Source organism: Cryptomeria japonica, chromosome 4 (assembly GCF_030272615.1).
Source record: "Cryptomeria japonica chromosome 4, Sugi_1.0, whole genome shotgun sequence".
In the NCBI taxonomy this organism is placed as follows: Eukaryota; Viridiplantae; Streptophyta; class Pinopsida; order Cupressales; family Cupressaceae; genus Cryptomeria; species Cryptomeria japonica.
Genome location: NC_081408.1, coordinates 380,401,835 through 380,420,434, shown reverse-complemented (window position 1 = coordinate 380,420,434; position 18,600 = coordinate 380,401,835). Strand labels below are relative to the sequence as shown.

At 35.1% G+C, this 18,600-nt stretch overlaps 1 protein-coding gene across 1 annotated transcript; it reads right to left on the bottom strand.

The window, feature by feature from the left end:
• Nucleotides 1–6,732: 6,732 nt before the first annotated feature.
• Nucleotides 6,733–9,979, bottom strand: LOC131047625 (probable serine/threonine-protein kinase PBL7). The gene is made up of 5 exons (XM_057981407.2): nucleotides 9,452–9,979; nucleotides 8,749–8,921; nucleotides 8,331–8,520; nucleotides 7,706–8,097; nucleotides 6,733–7,552 (listed from the first exon to the last, which is right to left on the bottom strand). The coding sequence occupies exons 1-5, from the start codon at nucleotides 9,561–9,563 to the stop codon at nucleotides 7,127–7,129; spliced, it is 1,293 nt and encodes a 430-aa protein (XP_057837390.2). The 5' UTR covers nucleotides 9,564–9,979; the 3' UTR covers nucleotides 6,733–7,126.
• Nucleotides 9,980–18,600: the final 8,621 nt, after the last annotated feature.

The window sequence follows — 18,600 nt, the reverse complement described above, 5'->3', positions numbered from 1 at the left end:
ACTGGTCATCTATAAAATACAAATCATCAGTTCATACTTTCACATTAAAAGTAATAGGAGTAGCTGAGTAGGAATTCTAGTAGTTAATTTAGCCAAAGCGTAACATATATACTTTTGTAAGATACATAGATCAATATGCACATATGAAATTAGTCTGTTTAAGAAACTTATGTCATTCTGAGACTAGGACATATCAGATTAAGACACTAAATCTGCTATAAAAAGCATTAGTTGAAGGAACAACTAGTGAATAGGTAGAACCGCCTAGGTCCTGTAGAGCCTAAAGTGAGAGTGTTAGTAACCAAATAGGTTCACTCTATAAGTTGGCCAAGTCAATTGGAAGGTTTGAGCATAGGAGTTGGCATTTCCTTAGAGCCTATCCAATCTGTTGATTTGAGACCCAACACCTTCTTCCTTCCTTCTTTAGGATAGTATATCAACCTTGAATCTTGTTGACATCAAGTCTGATAATAGTTTGTTCACTTGGAACAACAGGAGGGTAGGGGAGTATTGGATTGCGGAGAGGCTAGATCGCTTTCTGGTTTCTAGTTTTTAGGTTGGTGGGGGGTGGTCCACATACTTTGACATTTTAGATTGGAGAGGTTCGGACCACTGGCCGATCAAATTGGTGTCTTTTTCTGCTCGGGTTGCTCGCATTCCTTCATTCAAATTCTAGTTTATGTGGTTGTGTGATCCTTCTTTGCAAGATCATGTTGCAGAGTGGTGGAGGAAAGGGAGGTCAGCCTTTGGCAGTGCTATGTACACTTTTGCCAAGCAGCTGCAATTTGTTAAGTTTCAGCTTAAACAGTGGAATCGTCAGTGTTTCGGTAATATTTTTCATGCTAAGATAGCTACTCAATTAGAGTTGAATGGCATTACCGGAGAAATAAGAGAGCATGGTTTGTCAGAAACCTTTCTTAGGGAGGAAGACAGGGCAGTCATGGATTTAGAGGAGTGGGAGCTTAGGGAGGAAATATACTGGAAACAAAGAGCTCCTATTGATTGGATTCAAGCGGGGGATAAGAATACTATGTTCTTTTTCAATTCAGTGAAAGCAAGAAGACATGGCAATTCCATCCCTGTTCTGGTTAATGATAGAGGTGAGCAGTGTTTATCCTTCTAGGAGATTTCTAGGGAGTCTATGTAGTGTTTTCGATCCCTTTTTAGTGAGGATTCTCAGGGGGAATCTGAAGAGGAGAATCAGGTTCTTTCTTGTATTCCTTATCTAGTTACTAGGGAGATGAATGAGCAGCTTATGGGTCCTATTTTGTTGGAAGGACTTGAGAGGATTGTTTTCCACATGAAAAAGGGGAAAGCTCCTGGATCGGATGGGTTTCTGATTGAGTTCTATCAAGAATTCTAGGATATTATCAAATTGGACTTATTGGAGGTAGCCCAGGAGTCCTAGAGGAATAAGCATATGCTTCGGGCTTTGAATGCGACTTTCATTGCACTCATCCCCAAGTGTGATGGGGCTAACCGGTTAGGCCAGTTCCGCCCTATTTCTCTCTGTAATGTGATTTATAAGATCATTTCTAAGTTGATAGCGGAAAGGTTGAAGAATTGGCTTGGGGTGTCATTTCTGAGGAGCAGAGTGGGTTTGTGGAGGGTCATCAAATCTTGGATGGAGTGGTCATTGCTACTGAGACCATTCATTATATGGCAGCCTCCAAGGAAAAAGCTATGTTTATCAAGATGGATATGGGAAAGGCTTATGATAGAGTCTGTTGGTCCTTTCTCCAGAAGATTCTTAGGGATTTTGGTTTTGCTGATGAATGGATCCAATGGGTAATGAGTTGTGTTTCATCTACCTCATTCTCTATGCTAATTAATGGAGATCATACTAAGTTGTTTGGTGCATCTAGGGGTCTTCGTCAGGGGGACCCTCTTTCCTCGTACTTATTCATTCTTTTGGCTGAGGGTTTGGGGAGGTTGATTAAGTATAATGTGGGTCTGGGTATTATTCATGGTTGGAGGTGGGGTAATGACATACCTCCTCAGTCCCATTTGTAGTTTGTGGATGATACGACTCTGATGGGACTAGCTCGGATCAGAGAAGCTATAAATCTGCGTAAAGTCTTGGATGTCTATCTTGCTGCTTTTGGCCAGTTGATCAATGAGGATAAATCTACCATTCTCTTCTTCAACACATCTGGAACTATTCAGATGAGGATTTCTCATATCTTGAGATTCTAGGTTGGTTCTCTTCCCTTGACTTACCTATGTATTCCTATCTCTGCTGGTAATCCTCCCAGGGACTCTTGGCAGGTTATTTTGGACAAATTTCGCATGAAGGTTGAACATTGGACAAATAGGTGGTTGTCCTTTATTGGGCGGGTTCAACTGATTCAGTCGGTGGTTCATGCTCTTCCGATTTAGAGGTGTATGCTCCAAGTGGCCCCAAAGTGGTTTGTGAAGGGATTGGATTCACTGGCAAGGCAATTCTTATGGGCAAGCAACCTGTCCTACTATAAATGGTGTCTTGTGAAATGGGACTTGGTGTGCAGCCCGAAACAGCTGGGTGGGGTTGGCTTAAGGCAGTCTACTTTATTTGGGGAGGCTTTGGTGGCAAAGTTGTACTGGAGGTGGTGTGTTAAACAGGATTGAGGTTGGGCTAGGATTTTGTCTTACAAGTATATGCAAAGGATCTCGAAGGAGGAAATCCCAAGATATTCGCTTGCGGGAAAAGGCTCTATGATTTGGAGTACTCTCAAGAAAGGGGCTGCACTAATAAAAGGAGGACTTTTTTGGATCTGTAAGAGGGGGGAAGAGGTGCTTTTTTGGTTTGATTCTTGGGATGGCTACCCCCCTATTATTGATCAATTTCTTAACTTAGGGAATGTTTTCCAAAGGTTCCTGGAGTCAGGGTGGTTCAGAGTCAGTGACTTTAAGTCTGTTTATAGGTGTGGGCAATTGGAGATGGTGTGGTGGAAGGTTCCTAATGAATGGTTGGTTGTTGGTATGGATGAAGACTGTGTTGAGCTTCATGGCATTTTGGCGAGTAGACACTGTAGATCCCTTAAGGATAGGGATAAACTTGCTTGGTCCTAGAATCCTAAGGGTGTTTTTATTGTTGCCAGTGGGTACTAGGAGCTGTTGTCCCGTAGATTGGAGGGGAGGGAGGTGCACCAGTGGAAATATGTTTGGAACAATTTATCTTGGCCAAAGTGTAACTATTTTGCTTGGACTTTGGCTTTGAAGAGATGTCTAACCTGGGACAATATTCGCAAGCATGGGTTCCATGGGCCTTCCATCTGTGTTTTGTGTGGTAATGGGGAGGAGGATTCTTCACACCTGTTCTTCGGATGCCCTTTCTCGTTGATAATCTCGCACTATTGGTGGGGGGTGTGGAAGCACCCTTGTGTTCATGCAGATTCTTTGTGGAGTTTTGGAGCAGTTTGGGTAGGCCTCCTATTTTGTCCTCTTTTCTCCAGACTATCTGGCACATTGGGCCCATTTTCATACTTCGGCAGATCTGGCTAGAGAGGAATAGGAGGATCTTTAGGGAAGTCAGACTGTTAGTTCAACAAGTGTGGAATAGAATCATTGGAATGATCCGGGAGACGGTGGAAGCTAAATGTGAGGTGAATTTTCCTCTGGATAGAGGAGAGGTTGATATTGTGAGTAGGTTGGGTTTGTAGGAGATGTCTCCTATCTTAGCTTGTGTCAGGAGAGGTAGACGTGCTATGAAGAAGGTTCATAGGGTGGGAAGATGGTTTCCCCCTCTGGATGAGTCCATCTAGATTAACACTGATGGCTCCTCTAGGGGTAATCAAGGTCTTGCTGGGATTGGTGGTGTTGGTAGGGATTGTATGGGGGATGTGGTTTTCTTCTTTTCAGTGCATAAAGGACAACAGTCTAATAATTTTATGGAGGGATTAGCAATTTTATATGCCCTAGAGCGTGCTTTTGAGTTGGGGTGGCGTAAGGTTATCTGTGAATCAGATTCGCATATTATTGTTAACCTGCTGATTGAGCAGAAGGTGAGTGGGGTTAATTGGCAGCCGGCAGGGATTGTTCTCCAGATTTTGCAAATTAGTGTTATGATGGAGAAGGTGTCTTTCATCCGCATTCCTCGTGAATGGAATAGAGCAGCTGATTGTTTGGCTAAGTGGGCCTCAGAACATGGTGATGATTGGAAAGTTGAGGGTTGGGAGCATCTTTCCCCGGATTACTATTAGGACTTGTATAAGATCTTTGCTGAGGATATGGATAGTTATGAAGCTGGTTGATTTTTGGTTGGGCTTGTTGTTCTCTTCTGGAGCTTTGAGACTCTGGTTTTCTTATGTAATTCTTGTTTCTGATTATTAATAAAGTTTTTACCCCTTTATTAAAAAAAAAAAGGATATTGGTGTGACAAATCTATATTTTAAAAAATAGAACTTTATTCTTTCTATAAAAAATGTTATGCATGACGACTTAAATGCCACTTCTAAAAAATTTTGATTACTATAAAGAATAAATTATTGGAAGTTACATAAAAATATGCACAGTTTATTTAAATTTTTTTTTTTCCATCTTCAAATTCTGAATGGTTTAGCTTCTATAAATGTTAGAAAGTGAAGATCTACTGCAAAATATTGATTTCACTATCAAGTTTGTCACAACTTAGCTTTTTCACATTGCATGAAGTTGCGATTGACATTAAAAAAATTAGGGATTGGTAAAGAAAAGGACTTGGTTGAGCTTCAAGTGGAATTTCTAAAATGGGGGATGAGAACTCTCATGCAACACATTATGAGAATATTAAACATCATTTTAAAACAATTCCCAAGAGATTAGACTACCAACTAGTGATACCTCTTTTTAAAGAGTGTTGGTGTTAATAACCCATCCAACTATAGGACTATAATGATCAGCCCTTTGTTATAATATTATTTGGCAATATGTTGAAAAAGAATCAGCAAATGGGCAGAAATAAAAGAAAAATGTGCAAAAGGTCAAAAATGTTTTCAGGCCTAAGCACTCTACGGACGATCATAGTATCACTTTGAGACATGTCTCAAAAAAGTTTAGGGTGAATGAGAAGAGATCATTTGTTGTCTTGTTGAATCTTTTGACATGGGTCCCTAGTGACAAACTTTGGAGTAGAATGGAAGAACTTGGTATTCCTATGCATTTAAGATTGGTGGTCCATAGACTCTATGAAGAAGTTAGTGTCAAAATCAGAACTTCATCAAACATTTCAGAAAGCTTTATGAGTGACATTACGGTCAAAAAAGGGTGCCCTCTTTTCCCTAAGTATCTTTTTGGTTTATATAGTGATAAACTTAAAGAATGGTTAGATAGATAAGGTGGAGATGGTGTCTATTTGGGTAAGCTTGTGATATAGGATTTTTTTATATGTTGATCATCTTATTCTATTTGCTAAATCAACTCATGGGTTGTAATAATACTTATATGCCCTTGAAAAAATTTATAGAGTTGTCGGGGTGCAAGTCAATACCAACAAGACCAAAATCTTGATTTTCCCCAATAGTAGAAAGTAGAACTAACATAAGTTCTATTTTGAAGGCAATGCTCTTGAGATAATAACCGAATACAAGTACCTTGGGATTGACTTCAACAGCAAGGCTAGTTGGTAAGGCTACAGAAAGAAGAGAACTTTAGGTTGTTGGAAAGCTTTATTTGCTCTCCAAAATAGATGTAGAGAGGCTTTGTTATGGGATCAGATTCTTTTTGGGCTTTTAGTACTTTTGGTGGTGCTTTATGGATGTGAATTGTGGGCTAGCATCAAGTTGAGAAAATTCAAAAGCAATCACAAGCAATTTAAAAAAAAAGGCTTAGTTTCAAATGAGATCATGTTGTGTGAAATGGGGGCATATCTTATTGAAGTCACTACTATGTTGCATCTAATAAGATGTTTACAAAGAATTGAACAAATGAAAGTCAATAGATGGCCCAAGGCTGTTTTCAATGACACCATGACTAAAAGAAAAAAGACTTGGATGAAGGAAAACAACAAATGGATGAGTAAATAGAATATTTACTTGAATGCTTGCCCCGCGAATGGCAAAGATAAAACCTCTTGTTTTAGATAAGTTCTACAAGCACATATGGGGAAAAGTGATAGGGAGAAAAAAAAAGTATTATCTTGAAGAGTTCAACCCCACACGTGATCATAAAAAAAAGAAGCATACATAGCAGCCGGTTTTTTTTGGAAAAGTAAGATTCTTATTGCTCAATTGAGAACCAACTCTCATAAACTCCAATGTGAAATGAGGGACCTAAGGAAGCATGGTATTGCTCAATTGAAAACCAACTCTCATCAACTCCAATGTGGAATGAGGTCAAAAAGACCTAAAGAAGCATGGGATGAAAGGGTGTATATTTTTTGCAACATCGAGGCAGTGTAATCCGAAAAATAGTTTATTATGGAGTGTGATGCCTTCAATGACATAAGAGACAAACATGACAATATAATGATAGTTGTTTCTTGGCATAGTTTATTCAACGAGATGCTTATCATCTCCTTTAATAGAAAAAGGATTGAAATGCAAAAGACCAAAATAATAAGGTTGGCTGTCTCATAGACTATTTTGTAGCCTCATGGTTGTTAAAAAGTACTATCTTCTATGTATTTATATGTGATGTGTTTTGATATATGTGTATGGTAGCACAACACACAAAGATGTGTTATGATGTGATAACCGGTCGATGAAAATGATAGTGACGATGATTTCAACGATCTGTCTCTTACTTATAGCCATCACAATGTTGATCAGGGCAGTATTTCTCAACCCACAAGTGAAACCACTAATAACATAGAACAATTGTTTGCACAACAGTGATTTAGACATAGACAAACATTAACCAAAGTCACAAACTATCGCCATTCTGTCAAAACCAAGAATTATGTACCCATGTAAGGATGAGGCCTCTTTACTGATGGCTCTCATCCACTAGAAGAGGGTTAATATTAAATAGCTAGCTGCAAGAACCACAGAATGACAATTGTGACAAGAGATCCCAAAGACAGCAATGTTAGCTATCTTATACCTCCATCAGACAAACAACATTGCTTTTCTCTTCACTCTCCTATTTCAATCCGTTATATAGTGTTAGCAACAGCATGATTAAATTTGAAAATAAAAACTGCAATTGCTTCTAAGCCCTGTTTTGTAAATCATCCGTACTGGCTGCTTATGTTCTTGAAGTCCCCAGCAAGGTCTTGTTCCCGATCGTCACAGGGAGATGTTTGAGATTTCAAAATTTCACCTTGTTCAGTACCAGGTTCTTCTTGATATTCCTTGTCCTGGATTTCTGTCGTACTACTTGGATCTCTTTCAGCATCTTTATTCTCTGTATAAGAGGAAGCCCAGGAGTGTCTACTACTGGGAATGGAATCAATAGAATAATCATCTGTTTGAGTAGCTAAGTAAGTAAGAGCAGTGACAACATCACCAATAAGAGGGCGAGTAGAAGCTTGGTCTTGGATACACATGGCTGCAATTGCAAGAGCTTGATACAAACCACGCGCTGGGTAGCGACCTTCTAGCAATGGATCAGCCATTTGAGGAAACATTTTCCGATCTTTGAACAGAGAATGGGCCTGCAATTTCTAATGAATTAGGAACAAAAGAAAAGATAGAAGAAACTCTTGAGAAGATCAAAATGTTGACATGCATAACTCGCTAGATTTATTATTAGCAAATTATAGAAATACTGTCACAACCCAAGTTTAGCGAGATGATAAACAACATACCCATTTTACAAGATTGTGCTCTTGATGAGGTCTAAGATTATCAATTGCCTTTCTTCCTGTAATCAACTCTAGCAAAACAACACCAAAACTGTAGACATCTGACTTCAAAGTCAGTTGGCCTGTCATAGCATACTCTGGAGCACAATAGCCATATGTCCCCATAACTCTCGTAGAGACATGAGTCTTGTCCCCAACTGGACCAAGCTTAGCCAGCCCAAAATCAGACAGTTTTGGATGATAACCTTCGCCAAGTAATATATTTGCAGATTTGAAATCTCGATATATTACAGGTGGGTTTGCTTTATCATGCAAATGTTCCAGCCCACGAGCTGCACCGGCTGCAATTCTCATTCTAGTGTGCCATCCCAAAGGCTTCTTATCGGGTGAGATGTCTAAAAGGAAAGATTTTGCTTAGTCTTCGGTATGACAACATTCGAATTGAATTTCATGAAAACTAGTACGAAATCCAGAACTTAAGACCACAACACCCTTAAGATACCCCCAAAAAAAGTGTTTTCAATTGCTATACAATGCAAATGACTTGCGATCAAGTGCTTTATTAGATATGAATAAGTATGCTTCAAAGATAGAATGCACATTAGTGCATTTATTACTGAAAACTTACTAAAAAGATGATCTTCCAAGCTTCCCAAGGGCATAAACTCATAAACTAAAAGCCTCTGGTCGCCATCAGCACAGTAACCAATTAAGGTCACCAGGTTTGGATGATGGAGGAGGCTCAACATGAGAACTTCAACAAGGAACTCCCGATTTCCTTGATGTCCATTTCTGTCAAGTTGTTTGATTGCAACAATCTGCTATCAATGCCCACAAAGCAAGACAAGCGTCACCAAAATGTTGAAAGCTAAGTTTTAACATTCAATTCCAACAAATTGAACCTATTTTATCTTCTCGAATGAAACCTGCTCATGATTTATAAAACCAAATAAAAAATTTCGAATTGTAGAATCTTGTAAAAAAATACGCATCTATACAGAAGTTAAGCATGGATAAAAAATGGACAATCAGCGGAAGCAACTTGCCTCGCCGGTGCTCTCCAAACGCCCCTTATAAACTCGGCCAAAACCCCCTTCTCCTAGCAGATATTCAGGTCTGAAGTTGTTGGTTGCAGTTGCAAGCTCCCGAAATCTAAAAGTGTGAGCAGCAATATTGGCATTGGATCCGCGATTAGAGGAGTACTTCTCATTCGGACTCTCTGCAAAGTTCCACATGATCAAATTTCGCCTTCAAAATCTAAGGAAATTGTTAAGTACTAAAATTGCCTAATCTTGTAATTCTTAATAGGGCCTCGGGTACCATTGTTGGAACTCTGGATTTTTTTTTGCATGCATATACTTCGAATTCACCTTGGCATCAATGGCTGATCATGTCCGCCTTCCCCTGATTTTGGGTGCATGGTCCGGATTGACCTGATGCTATTTTTGCCTTTCTGGCTTGGCATCCAATTTTATTGAAATGTAGTGCCATACAATTAACCATGCACCCACAAGTAGAAAAAACAAAAGGAAACACGCATGCCCAGAGTTCCTATGTTCCATTGACACTCAAATTCTGTATTAACATAGATAGATACTTCAAAACTCCCCCGATTTGACATTACTACCCAATTTGTTTCAAAAAATTGCAGCATTCTACATTTCAATTCTGCCCATATTGATGATCGTGCATATTGTCCAAGTATGATGTATAGGCATTCTAATTCAAGTGAAAGGCGGAGGAGCTCACCTGTAGAAGCCTTTCTGGAATGATGGGAGGAGTGCGAAGTGACTGACTTGCCGTCTCTAATTCCTCTATTATCCGATGTTTTAGGAGATCTCAAACATACTAACCAACCCATCACCAAAGCGAGCAGCAGGGTAGTGAAATTTGCCCTGTTTCTTAAACTTTGTAGTGAATGGCTGGAGTCTTGGCATCGGAGGTCATCCTTGTAGGTCCAACTGAGCTTACAGCCGAAAACAGGAGAAGCCAAGTTGTAATCGATGTTATTTTGAATAGAATCTTGTAATTATTTCAAAAGCAAGAGCCGATCCAGTGTGGAAAACTAATATTAGTTGCGAGCCCAACGGACTGTGAGCGGGATTAGTGCCTGCTTCGTGCCTGGGCCCCGCATTGGCGGAGAGGAGAATGAGAATGATTTGCCTATAAAATCAAATCTTTTTTACTTCCTGTAACCAGATAGCTACTCCCTCCATCTTAGGCGCTCGCTCTATTTTTTAATCAACCATCCCTCCTTGCTAATTCTAAGTGGAGGTTTTCACTCATTTTCCCCATCAATTTCCCCTCCTTGTCTCCGAATCTTATCATGACTTGCAAGGCATGTCTTAAGCAAAAATTATAAACAAATCAAGAGGTCAATTAGGTGTAAACCTCAACATTGGAACTTACTCTTAATAATTTCAATGTTTGTATAGAGCTTTAATAAGTTTATTTGAGTTGGTCATGATTTCAATATTAGTTATAAATTTGATGAGAGTGATAGAATGAGATTTTTGGGGAAAAAAACAACTGAATTGGGTATATTATTGTATTTTGAGTTGGGTGTATTATTTTATTTCAAATTAGGTTATATTATTGTATGGGGAATTGGTGTGAGATGTGTAAAGTACAAAAAATTATGTGTACTAATTAGATTTATTGTACAATCATTGATGTTTACACCTATTGTATTGAGTTTAACATATGTGTTTGTTCATACTAAGATTAAGAGTGATTGAATAGAAGTTCGTGAATAAGTCTAGATTTAATTTTAAAGCTAAAAAAAATTGGAAAAATAAAAAATTGAACTGGTATATTATTATATAAGGAGTTGGTAGAATGAGATTTGGAAAAAATAAGAAATTGAATTGGTATATTATTGTATGGGGAATTGGTATAAGATGTGGAGTACAAAAAAATATGTGTACTAATAAGATTTCTTGTAAAGTTATTGATGTTTACAAAATGTAAATAATAGAGATAGTTTTAAAGTTGAGTTTAATATGTGTGTCCATTCATACAAGGATTAAGAATGATCAAATAGAGGTTGGTGAATTAGTCTTAGATTTAATTTTAAAACTAACAAATTTTATAAAAAATAATTTAATTTTATGTATTTATTTTTTCACATCTTATATTTTTTTGATTGAAAAAATCTTTCTAACATCATGTGATCTTTTGATACATTCTTGTAATTTATCCAAGGGTGACAACTCTTTAAAAATTCTATTGAATAATTTGTAAATTATCACATCTTTCATTGTAGGAGAGTAGGAAAAATAAAATGATCTTTCAATTAAAGAAAAGCAATCAAAGGTGACAAATTATGAGACATGCGTACCACAACAAATGATAGATTACTTGCCACACCATTAAAGAAGCACGAGATCCATTTGTACAACATTATGATGTCCTTGAACAAGTAAATTAGACTAACACAAGTTTGGTGAGGGAAAGCATAGGGTATGTACATTCATCAAAGCATAAAGAATAGAGAAATTATCAAAATATGAACTACAATGGCAATAGGGGAAGATAAAATTTATCTAGAGAATGGTTGGTGCAAAGATTTCAATTCACGATGACTCTATGAGTTTTTTTTTCAAGTCTTGTTAAGAATGGTCCTACTTTATCCATGGCGAATAAGTGATTGAAAGATAATCAAAGACAAGGAAAGATAACAACAAAGAGAAAGGGGATATGCTAAAAAATGCATGAGTGTAGCTCATGTATCTCATATTATTTTTCCACAAATAACACCAACAAGCCTTTTCCAAAAGAATATCTAGACCAACTTTCTCTTTTTGAGTATATAATGATTTTTTGTCCTCAAAATGTATCTCCTCCCCACAAAACCAATCTTGAGAATTATTTGCACCATGCCTAACTTTAGCAAAACAACTCCAACCTACATATCTCCAAGTTTTAGTATCTTATTTTGATTTAAGAGAGAAGTTAAACAAGAATTTATCTTCTAAGTAATTCAACATATTCCTTGACTTTCAAACTATTGGCCAAAAAATAAAAATCGTTACATATACAACTTTTGTTGATAAGTTATGCAAGTTGTAGCACAAAAGAGTTTTGTGGAAGGTAACATTTATCATACAAAAGCTCCATTTGTTTACTTTTAAACTAGTAGACTAAATCTATGAAGAGAATAGATTATACTAAATAAAAGAACATAGTAATTGTGCACTGGTTTGTTGGGAGCATGCAAGACAACAAGCAAACATCAAATGCACCCATGAAACATTATATGGAGAAATCTAAATGAAGAAAACATGTTCATCAAGTCAAATTACTCAAAATCATCTCATGGTCCTCTATCTCCAAGGATCTTCAAGATTCAAGGTGTACCTCACTTGGAAGAGCACTTGATCTTTAAGATGACAACCTAAATAACAAGATTAAAAGATATGATCTAGGATCAAAATGGATGTAATTAAGATCCTAGTGATGAGATGAAAATCTATTGATATGATGTGCAAAATGGAGGTGTATTTCCAAATTGAAAGATTAAGTGATCTAATTAAGCTAAGATGGAGATTCGATATGAGAATGCTATGAAATTGATATGGAATTAAGCTAAATGATAATCTAAAGCATGATATAATCTAAACTATAATGCAATTAAGATGGCCTAGATGCTTGAAGATGAACAATTGGAGCTCCTTGATAACCTGCACAATAAAATAACTATAATATGGATGCAACAGATGATGGATCCTAAGATTGAAGAAATGGACTCTATTTATAGAGAAAATAGAGAAATGGATGGTTGAGATTGAGAAATCTTAACTAGGGCTAGGATTGAAAGTTATCAATCCATGAGGGGGATTCAATCCAATCCCAAGTTGACAAATGTCACCTTGAGCCGGCTTGAGAGGATGATAAGCAAGCATTAGATGCTAAGTAAGCATTAGGGGTAACCTCAAGAGATGAAATCATTGAATAATACCATTATCCAAGGGAACATACTATTGTCCAAGAGGTAAACTCTTGTGCAAAGTTGAGGGATGGCCAAAGGGACAATCATCATAGGTTAGGGTGATGTCTTGTAAGAGGCATTAAATGCCTTTGAAGACTTTTGAGGATAGCTTGTTGGAAGTTATATAACCTTACAAGTTTGGAAGACTCAACAATTTAACTTGTTGAAGAAGGTAGAGTCTTCAACACATTTAGAAGACTTTCTTCCAAATTTGAAGAAGTGAATCCCTCAAATTTAGGGATGTGACATGATTAGAAGAATTAGGCTAATTGATGAGAGGTTAGAGGGGCTCAAGAAGAATATTAGCATGCTAATGAAAAATGTAGGAGAATGCAAGTGGAGGAAAACATGCATTTTAGATAAAATAAAGAATTTATTTTAGCCAAAAGGGATGCAACTTGTATTTGTAGGATTTTGCAAGTGGGGGGACTATTCACAAATAAATAATGATTTATTTAAATGCAAAGGGATTTTAATCAAATGTAAATTCAATTAAAAGGGAAAGGCATTTTAATTAAATAAATAAGATTTATTCAATTAAATGGCTAGAGGGTACTTAATCAAACCTTATTTTAATTAATAGGTGAATAAATGATGATTAAATGAATAAAGTTCATTTAATTAGTTGTGCAAGTTTTACGTGTCTACATTAATACTCCACTACGCATTGAAGATCCATTAGATTCTATTGGGTAGGCCGACCCCTATGCAATGTATGTTAGACATAATGAATCTTTCTTAGAAGTTGCTCAAGTAAGCTAAAGGACTCCTTAGGTCATTCATTTTTATAACCACATAAAATTCCACATAAGTGTGCATGCATGTGCATCCTTTTAAGCATTTTTTTCAAACAATTCTTATAATTTAACATGCCTTACTTGTTTATTAAATTTAAAGGGGCAACTCTCTAAGATTTTAACATTACTAGATTTAGTATAAATTTGTCTTACTATTTTCTTAATAAATTAACTTCATAATGCTAAATTACCATAATGAGTTCATGTAGTATACGTACACTCTATTGGGACAATTCTAGTATTTTAATTAGCCTTCACTCTAACATTGCTCAAAGTTGTCAGTAAGGGTATAGTTTTATGATAGTGTTCATAATATAATAAATTCATTATGATTTTATGGGTATCATGATATTTCAAGTTTTATTAATAAATGTATACTTCAATTGAAAGAAATGAGGTTTGCGACTTTATAGGTCAACGTTTGATTAAACTCTACAAGTTTTCTTAGCATGAAATTAAGGTTGATTGAATGGGTTGAGTTTGACATGACATTGAACCTGTAGTTTCTATTAAAATACTTACAGTAAATTTGAATAGTAATTAAACGATTCGTGAGGAAAATTGATATCTATAAAAACTTAACAAGATGTCTAGATAGATGAATCTACAACAAAACGGTTAACATAATTACTAACGGTAATAAATAAGTTTATTCAAGAAATAGTTTGTATAAACATTTATACCTAATAAAAAATAAATATAGAATGTAATTTTTCTATTTATTCAAAGAATTGTAGATATGCTTCATTTTTTTTGATCATTTGATTCAATATATGTTGAATGCTTGGAATATTTGATAGGGATTCTTAGGTTGTAGTTATATTGATAAAGAATGATATTATTTATGTAAGAAAAACATATGATCTAAGAGCTCTCACTTAGTGATGTAGCACATCTATAAGGAAGTGATAACTAAGATTAGATAGATATAACATCATGTTCTAAAAATAAATGAAAACCTATGTTAACAATAGTGTGATGTACCTTCATTTTGTCTATACGAAAGCTAATTACCTTCATAAGAATGTATAATAATATTAGAAGGTTATTTATTCATGGGTTAGTTATGATTGTTCTAATATATTGTAAAAAATTGCGGCATTTATTTTCTCCATCAAGCCCTTGCCAAAAATAATTTTGTTTAATATCATTATAATTAGAAGAAAAAAGATCGATAATATCATTAATAGGCATTGTTGGGCATGAAAAAGGTATATGAATCTTTGTGTTTTGAGTTGTGTTACACAAGGTCTAATAGGGTAAATTATAGCTATTGAAATTTGGAAAACCTTTTGACAGATTTAACTCAATGTCAATTAGTGATTTATTTGAGGCTCGATGCACTTATGATCTTCATCATTCTAAAATGCTTGAACTAAGAAGCATTCGTACCTCTTGGTACTAAATGGTGAGGTATACTCATTCAATTTAAACACCTTGCATCTACATAGTGCGATGTTCCATCAAGTAGAATACCTTAATATAACATAATTAGGATACTAGATCCAATTGAATCATGTTATTGTAGGTTATCACTAGGAGCCATATTATGACTTTTGCATAATTGTTGCCTTGTGATAATATTTTGAATACCGCTACCACGCACTCTAATATGACTATATCATTTTATATTGACTATGTTATTGTGCATTCTTTTGTATGGATTGATTCAAACAATTTGTCCTTCTAAGATATTTTCATCTAAGGTATGCCATTTAAGACGAGTGATTTTTTTAATCAGATAGTATAAATCTAGTTGATAATTGGGAACAATATATATAGAGGTATTTTAAGAATATCATTCTTAATAATTTGCCATCTTAACATATCGAGTTAATCATTACAATGAAATTATGTATTGGTGATTTATTTTTTACATGACTTTGCTTCATTAAGTTTACCCTTGTTTTCTTAAGGGACATATCAACTAAAGTTGGAAATCCTTTAAGGGTGATTGCACAGTAATGTGTCCCACTTTATGGTCTCATTGGGACACTCAAAATTGACATTTTTCAATAATTTTCAATTTATGTCAATTATAGGGAACAAGTGAGTAAGAATTTAAGGATAATATAAGTTAATGAGTCATGGCATTTTCTATTTAGATTCAATAATGTTTAATTTTTTTAAAGAATTTTTTCTATCGATTTTTTATGTTTTATTTTTTAATTATTTTTTTATATTATATTTTATTGAGTAAATATAACATATAACTTTCACTATAAATAAATTATCTCCATTATTTATTGGAATTAGATTATTAGCTCCAATATCTATTGGAAGGATATTTTTAATATTTTTATTAGATATTTTATTTATTATTAATTTTTAAATAAGTAGTAACGAAAATTTCAAACCTATTTTGAGAACACATTTATATTAACATATTTATCAAAATAAAAAAAATATTTTTTATTGAAACAAAGATATTTATGTGGAATGCAATGCATTTTTTTTTATCATTTTTCTAACAGTGTTTTTTATTTTTCTAATGATTTGAATAGAGGTGGGTTTTTTTTGTAATAGACCTATATTAATCATGAAAAAAAAAAAAATGTATATCATATATTTTTTATTAAACTAATACCATGCAATTTACATGACCCGCTCATGGGTTGTCTAAGGTTGATCTTAGTGCAGTTAGAGAGATGATGGATGTTTGGACAAAACTGGAACAAGGGTGGATTAAAATCAATTTTGACAGAGCTTTGAGGGGCAACCCAGGCATTTTAGGTGCAGGATGTGTGGTGTGTAATGAGGAAGGCAAAATCCTCTTTAAGGGAGCTCAACGGTTGCAAAATGGGATGAATAACAAAGCAGAAGTGTAAGCAACTTTGCTTGTGATGGAAATGGCTAATAACTTGAAGGTCTTGAAGGTACATTTGGAAGGGGATTCACAAGTAATTGTAGATGCAATTGTGAAGGGATTGTCCCATGTTGGCGAATAAGCAAATTCATTTCTATCATCTGCTCAAAGTTGTGCACTTTCTATGATTTTTGAATTTCACACATTAAAAGAGAAAGAAATGTGGTGGCGGATTACTTGTCCAATGTGGTTTGTGGATTGGACTAGTATGTGACCAAGTGGTGGGGTAGTGCAGATGAAGAAGTGTAATGGGGTTCTTAGGTATTTTAAAACAATTGGTTGAGACTACTCAAACATGTAAGGAGATGTACTGTCACAACCCTCCTTTATCACTTTTTGATTTGATGCAATTCTATTATGTTTTTTGGTTAAGCTATTAAAAATGATTGAATAAATGTTATAAAAGAATAAAAATAAAAATGAACACACACACACACACACTTGGAGAATATAATTCAAAAGGCATTATTTTTATTTATTTTCCCACTCACAATTATGGCACATGTTGTAGGAGGAATTAGAAGCTTCTAGAGGAATCTCCACCACCTTGCATGTAACTCCCCCACTAAGTTTTTAATCAATTTGCATGAGTCCAATATTGGAAAAGAATCTCTTTTTTAATTAAATTCTCTAGATAGTGGAATTGAGGGATTTTTCTTATAAAATTGTATGCAAGTTTCAAAGAGGGGAGTTGATTATGTTTCGAAGAAAATTTCCCAAGTTTTTAGTAGTAGGATCTTCTTTGGTAGTCTCATTTTCGTTGCAAGATTGTTAAGTTATTGTTTGAAAGATTTCTCTCAAGTGGCAAGGAAGGATCTAAGGAGGATAGCTAGAAGGTTGGAGAGGATTCAACATCGAACTTCGATAAGCCAGGTTCTCTTCTTGTTATTTCACATTCCCATATGAGAAAATGGTATTATCCAAAATATAGCTTCTAGATATTCCTTTATAAAAATTTTCTTTTGTGGTAAATCCTTCTTTAGGGATAATAGTGAAAAGATAGCTTATTTATTTGTTTTATTTTTCCTTAGAGAAGAAATATCAGATCTTGCTTGCATGTGAAAGACAACTTATTATTTATTTAATTTTCTTTAGAAAATATCAGTTCTTGCATTACTTCTCTCAAATTCATTACTGGATTGGAAATTTAAATGCAATTCCTTTCTTACATTAAAATCTTACTCCCCTACAGAAAATGCCTGATAATAAGATATAAATCTCATGTATTCATTTCTCTCTGTGAATAATCCTCTGAATAAATCCTTATTCTCATTTGATTAGATAAATATTTTTTATCTGGTTATATACTTCTCTCTGTGAATATTAGTTGAAATGGAGGAATATATTTCTCCGTGAATAATCCTCTGTGTTATTCCTCCCTATGAATAAATCCTTATTCTCATTTGGTTACATTAATATTTTTATATCTGGTTATATACTTCTCTCTGGGAATAATAGTTGAAATTAAGGTATAAATCTCTCTGTGAATAATCCTCTGTGTTATTCATTCCTGTAAATAAATCCTTATTCTTATTTGTATACATTAATATTTTTATCTCTCATATATTGGTTAAATACTACTCTCTGTGCTTAAATAAATTGGAAACTGGAAACTACACACACACACACACACAAGTATTTAAACTATCGTTAAATTTTTTTTTATGCAAACACATTACGCGAAATCGTACGGAGAAATTTATTTCGCATGGGTTAGTGGACTATTGTAGGGAGGGGATGGGCAGAGTTAATACCACAGGTTAGGGGTACCCAGTGGTACCCTCCACTAACTTGCAGTCACTGCTACGACAGTGGGTGCAGGGTAGTTGGGGGGACCATGACGGTCCCCTCATCACTGCGGACCTACGCCCGTAGGTCCGCAGTGATGATGGGACCCGTGGGCCCCTTCCCACTCCCCATTGCCTTAAATAGGGCCTCGTGCCTTATTGCATTAATAAATTTTTTTTTTCTATGTATATTAAGATTCAATTTAAAAATCGTTAATATTTACTTAGTTAAATTTTAAAGTTTAATTGTTATTTATCTTTAAGTTAGTAGATTTAAATTTAGAAAATTTATAAGTAATTAGGATCATTGTATATTGAAATTGTAATTCCAAATTTATGTGTATAATTACCATTGGAGATTATTGGGTTACTTAATCGATAATATTTAGATTCATTTAAAAACATGATCCAAAATTGCCAAAAGTCCAAACTAATTGTTCATTTTGAACTAGTAATGC